Below are 5,989 nucleotides of genomic sequence, written 5' to 3' on the forward strand. Positions count from 1 at the left end.
AGGGTGAAGAAGTCACCTATGAAATTAGAGTAAAGCATATATTACAAATAGCAAGAAATTACTTGAACAAGGAACATTATATCAGGGAAAAAAAGACTGTTAAAAAATGTAAGACCCAAATATAAATACTTGGGAAATAAGTGAGAAAAGTTTAGATTGGTTAGCAGAAAAACAATTACATTCAGATAATATAGGTAGAGAAAATTGAAATAAAATGAATTGACACAAACATGAGTTCAATTTCTTATACTCCAATTAATTTATTTTCTGAATTCTTATTAAACATTACCAATCTATAGTCACATGCATTGACCTCAGTCTCTCTTTACTCATGTCTCATATTCAAACATATTCCCATTCAATGGACAGATCTTGCCAACTTTATCTACTAAATTTTTTTCTTCATGGACATTCTCTGAGGCAGACTCGCTTGTTATCCTATTTACTTCACTACCAAAACTCCTTTTATTAATCATTTATTTTAATTTTATTCTCCATATTACACAGAATGAGAGATCAAAGAGGTAAATTTGATCATCTCTTTACTTCCTTAGAACCTTAAAATAGCCTAAAAGGTCATTCTCAAGAGGAGAAAAAAATTACACATGCAATTAGATAACTCAGACATGATTGTATGAGAAATTTTCCCCAAAATGAATTTATAATTAAACATATCTGGAATCAATAGTATCAAGGATTAATTCTGATGACAGGTAAAGCAAACCCCAACTTCAAATTCCGAACCACTGGACAAAATGAATCTTACCAACTCATAATTCTGCTTTACTTTCAGTTCCCTGATGATACATTCTGCAATTTTATGTTTCTTCATATTTGCTTACTTTGCCTTATGTGAGAAGTGCTCTTTCCTGTTTTAATCTATCAAGTTCAGTCTATTTTAAAATCTTTATTCAGTGAAATGTCTTCATTAATGCTCTCCTAAATGTGCTTGGCAGTCTGAGATAAGCATATCTCTGAGTTCCACAGCGCCATTTAAATATGACTATCATAACACATATTACATGTTCTGAGAAGTGAAGTAGTGTTTATGTATCACATGTGTGTTTATATGCTGGATGTTCTAATTATTACAAGCATTTTAGGAGCGAGAAACCTGTTATTTATTCATCTTTGAATTTCTAGACCTGGAAGAAAAAATATGCTAAATCTGGAGCTTAGTAAATGTTTGTTGAACTACTGCAAACTACATGAAGAATAGTTTAGAGACTATTACAAGATCCAGATAAAGAGAAGAGGCAGACCCTGGTTTGATCTTCACCATCACAACAAAACCAGAGCACCAATGGCAGATAATAGTCAGAAATAGCCACAAATACTCCTGGATGGGGTCCAACATTACCACCACCACCCTAAAAGAGAAAAGTCAAAATCAACATATCTGGTTTGTGTAAACAGTGGAGATGGAATGTCAATCCTAAGCTGTATGGTAGTTTCCTTGAACTCCTACAAGCTGTATCAGTACTATCTCATAGATACAGGAAGAGGACATAGGATCTGAATTGGAAGGTAATAGATTTATTTGTGTTATAGCAGGTATCATGGTGCATCTCAGTTCTGTGGAAAATATCTGGGATGAATGCTGTCATTTACAGAGGGAATTCATAACTAAGCCAATTTAAATTCAAGAAGCCTTGAATTTTACAAAGTATGCAAAGCAAACTTGCTCAAATGTTTTCCTTAAAAAGAGACATTATCAACAGGTCTGAAAAACTCAGTAGATGAAGTGAAGAACATAATGGATGAGCTTTCCAACAGGTTAAAAGCAGCTGAGGATAGAATTAGTGTGCTGGAAGATGCGATGCATAACAACTTTACACAGCAGAAGAGATGGGAAAAAAGCCTTAAATCAAATTATCAGACAGTGGAAAAATTACTCAAAGCATATGAGCAGAGGAAAATAGATAAGCTCAACAGAAACAACTTTAGAATCATTGGAGTCCCAGAAACCCAAGAAGAAAATCTCCAGGAAGAATCAACAGTCAAGAACATCATCACAGAGAAACTACCAGAGCTAAAAAAACAAAACAAACAAACAAAAAAAAAACATGTCACCAAATCCTGCATGCCCGAAGAGTACCAGCTAAAAAAGACCCCAGGAGAAACACCCCAAGACACATCCTAGTTACAATGATGAATCCCATAGATAGAGATAGAATACTGCAAGCAGCAAGATCAAAAAGGGAAATTATATTCCAGGGAACATCCTTGAAATTTACAGCAGACCTGTCACCAGAAACACTCAAGGCCAGAAGGCAATGGTGGGATATAGTGACAAAACTCAATGAAATAAATGCTTCACCAAGAATACTGCACCCAGCAAAACTCACTTTCAGGTTTGAAGGAAGTATACATGGCTTCACAGATAAACAACAGCTCAAAAACTTTACAGACTCAAAACCAGCCTTAAAAGAAAAACTGAGGCCCGGAGAGAGCACAGTGGCGTTTGCCTTGCAAGTGGCCGATCCAGGACGAAAGGTGGTTGTTTCGAATCCCGGTGTCCCTTATGGTCCCCCGTGCATGCCAGGAGCTATTTCTGAGCAGATAGCCAGGAGTAAACCCTGAGCAATGCCGGGTGTGACCCAAAAACCAAAAAAAGAAAAAAAAAAGAAAAACTGAAAGATCTATTCTAAAGACAGGACAGAACAAAGAATACACCAAACTTCTACACAAAGATGGCAATAAATCCCATGACAATTATTTCTCTCAATGTCAATGGACTAAATGCACCCATTAAGAGGCACAGAGTGGCAAAATGGATCAAAAAACTAAAGGCAACCTTCTGCTGCCTACAAGAAACACACCTGAATAGTCAGAATAAACAGAGACTCAAAATCAAAGGCTGGAGGAAAATCATTCAAGCAAACAACACCCTTAAAAAAGTGGGGGTGGCCATACTAATATCAGATGACACAAACTTTATACTCAGAAAAGTTGTAAGGGACAAAGATGGATATTATGTACTCATCAAGGGATATGTACAGCAGGAAGAAATCACTCTCCTATACATATACACACCCAATGAGGGACCAGCAAAGTATTTAATACAATTGTTGGCAAATCTGAAAAAGGATATCAATAATAACACAATAATTGTGGGAGACCTCAGCACAGGCTTGTCAACACTTGATATGTCAACCAAATTGAAACCCAACAAAAATATACTAGACCTGAAAAAAGAAATGGAAGAAAGAGGCCTAGTAGATATATATAGGACACTCCATCCTCAGAAACCTGGATACACATTCTTTTCCAATGTACACGGGTCATTCTCCAGGATAGACCACATGCTGGCACATAAAACATACCTCCATAAAATCAAGAAGATAGAAATTTTGCAGGCTACCTTTGCTGACCACAAGGCTCTGAAGTTAGATGTGAACTACAAAGGGACACAAAAGAAAAATTTAACAACTGGAAATTAAACAGTCTAGTACTGAACAACCAGTGGGTCCGAGATGAAATCAAAGAAGAAATCAAAAATTTCCTGGAAACAAACAATGAAAACACAAACTATCAGAATGTATGGGATACAGCAAAAGCGGTACTAAGAGGAAAATTTATAGCTTTGCAGGCACACATCAGGAAGGAAGAAGGAGCATACATAAATAGCTTAATGGTGCAGCTTATAGAATTAGAAAATGATCAACAAAAGAAACTAAAAATAGGGAGACAGAAGGAAATAACAAAGCTGAGAGCAGAAATCAATGAAATGAAAACCCATAAAACAATCTGAAAGATCAACGAAAGCAGAAGTTGGTTCTTTGAAAAATAAACAAGATTAATAGACCATTGGCAAACTCACAAAGCAAAAGAGAGAGAGAGAAACTTGAAAACGCATAGTAGAAATGAAAAGGGGGGAGCTGGGACACTTGCAAGAACATGGGGAAGCAGAAGAAGACAAGGAAGTATGCGACCATGAAGCGAATGCTGAGTCTCCAAGACGAGAGATTGAAAGAAAAGGATAGATTAAAATCAAAAAAGAAAGAAAAGAAAGATCTGTGTGCTCTCAAGGAAAGAGAAGTCATCAAGCACCCTTCCTGCCTATTTTTCCAGTATAATACACAGCTGGGCCCACCATACCATATTCTGGTTGATACCAACTTTATCAACTTTTCCATTAAAGCCAAATTGAACTTAGTACAATCAATGATGGATTGTTTATATGCTAAGTGTATCTCTTGTATAACTGACTGTGTCATGGCTGAGATTGAGAAACTGGGGCAGAAATATCGAGTTGCTCTCAGGATTGCCAAGGACCCAAGATTTGAACGATTACCATGCACACACAAAGGAACATATGCAGATGACTGTTTAGTACAAAGAGTAATGCAGCACAAATGTTACATTGTGGCCACTGTTGACCGAGACCTTAAAAGAAGAATCCGGAAGATCCCTGGAGTTCCCATCATGTACATTTCTAACCATAGGTACAACATTGAGCAGACTCCGGACGATTATGGAGCTCCTCGGTTCTAGTTGTTGAATGCTAAAGTTCTGCTGCTGCCTTCAACTTTCTCTGTTGCTAGTTCACTAAATATGTTCTAGCATGTCTGAATTACCATTTCACACACCCATTTGTTCTGTCACGAACTTAGAATGGTTAAGTACATTCACATTATGTTGTTTTGAAAATGATACTTTGAGAGCCAGAGCACAGTAGAATGTGTAGGGCATTTGCCTTGCAGGAGACAACCCAAGTTCAGTCCCCTGAACCCCATATGATCCCCTGAGTCATGCCAGGAATAAGCCCTGAGCATTGCCTGGTGGCCCTGAACAAGGAGAAAATGATAGTTTGTATCATTACAAATTTTGTCGCATATTTTTATAAATTATATTGTTCTTCACATAAAAAAAAAAAGAAAAGGGGAGATCACTACAGATACTGCAGAGATTCAAAGGGTATTCAGAGAATACTTTGAGAAAGTCTATGCCACTAAATATGAGAACATGGACGAAATGGATAAATTTTTGAACTCATATAACTATTCACGGTTCAATAAAGAAGATGTAGCATATCTAAACACCCCCATTACTATTGAGTAAATTAAAACCATAATCAAAAATTTGCCCCAAAACAAAAGCCCAGGCCCTGATGAATTCACGATTGAATTCTTTCAAACCTTTCAAGAGGAACTACTACCAATCCTGACCAGGCTCTTCTATGAAAACAAAAAAACAGGAACACTTCCAAATAGCTTTTATGAAGCCAACATCATCTTAATACCAAAACCAGATAGAGATGCTGACAAAAAAGAAAATTACAGACCAATATCCGTGATGAACACAGATGCAAAGATACTCAACAAAATCCTGGCGAACAGAATCCAATGCCTTATCAAGAAGATCATTCACTTTGATCAAGTAGGTTTTATCCCAGAAATGCAAGGATGGTTTAACATCTGGAAATCTATCAACATAATACACAACATAAACAAGAAAAATAAAAATCACATGGTCATATCAATAGATGCAGAAAAAGCATTTGATAAGGTTCAACTCCCATTCTTGATGAAAACTCTCAGCAAGATAGGAATAAATCAATATATATTCTCAATATAGTTAAGGTCATCTACCACAAGCCAGTGGCAAATATTATCCTCAATGGAAAAACACTAAAATCCTTCCCTCTAAATTCTGGAACAACACAAGGCTGTCCTCTCTCACTACTCCTATTCAACATAGTACTGGAAGTACTTGCTATAGCGATTAGGCAAGAAAAAGATATCAAGGGAATCCAGATAGGAAAGGAAGAAGTCAAGCTCTCACTGTTTGCAGATGACATGATACTCAACCTAGAAAACCCTAAAACTCTATCAAAAAGCTTCTAGAAATAATAGATTCATATAGCAAAGTGGCAGGCTACAAAATTAACACACAAAAATCAATGCCCTTTTTATACACTAATAATGATAGGGAAGAAATGGACATTAAGAGAACAATCCCATTCACATTAGTGCCACACAAACTC

At 36.5% G+C, this 5,989-nt stretch overlaps 1 protein-coding gene across 1 annotated transcript; it reads left to right on the plus strand.

Annotated features, from left to right (window-relative positions):
- Positions 1-3,892: 3,892 nt before the first annotated feature.
- LOC126006876 (rRNA-processing protein FCF1 homolog) lies at positions 3,893-4,884 on the plus strand. Its single transcript, XM_049772416.1, has one exon. It carries the CDS (start codon positions 3,901-3,903, stop codon positions 4,495-4,497), a length of 597 nt encoding a protein of 198 aa, XP_049628373.1. The 5' UTR covers positions 3,893-3,900; the 3' UTR covers positions 4,498-4,884.
- The last annotated feature ends 1,105 nt before the right edge of the window (positions 4,885-5,989 follow it).

The sequence above is a fragment of the Suncus etruscus genome, chromosome 4, assembly GCF_024139225.1.
Source record: "Suncus etruscus isolate mSunEtr1 chromosome 4, mSunEtr1.pri.cur, whole genome shotgun sequence".
NCBI lineage: Eukaryota > Metazoa > Chordata > Mammalia > Eulipotyphla > Soricidae > Suncus > Suncus etruscus.

What these genes read in the sequence shown, in the direction of transcription:
- LOC126006876 (XM_049772416.1), top strand. Translation starts at nt 3,901, where the DNA reads ATGGGGAAGCAGAAGAAGACAAGGAAGTATGCGACCATGAAGCGAATG.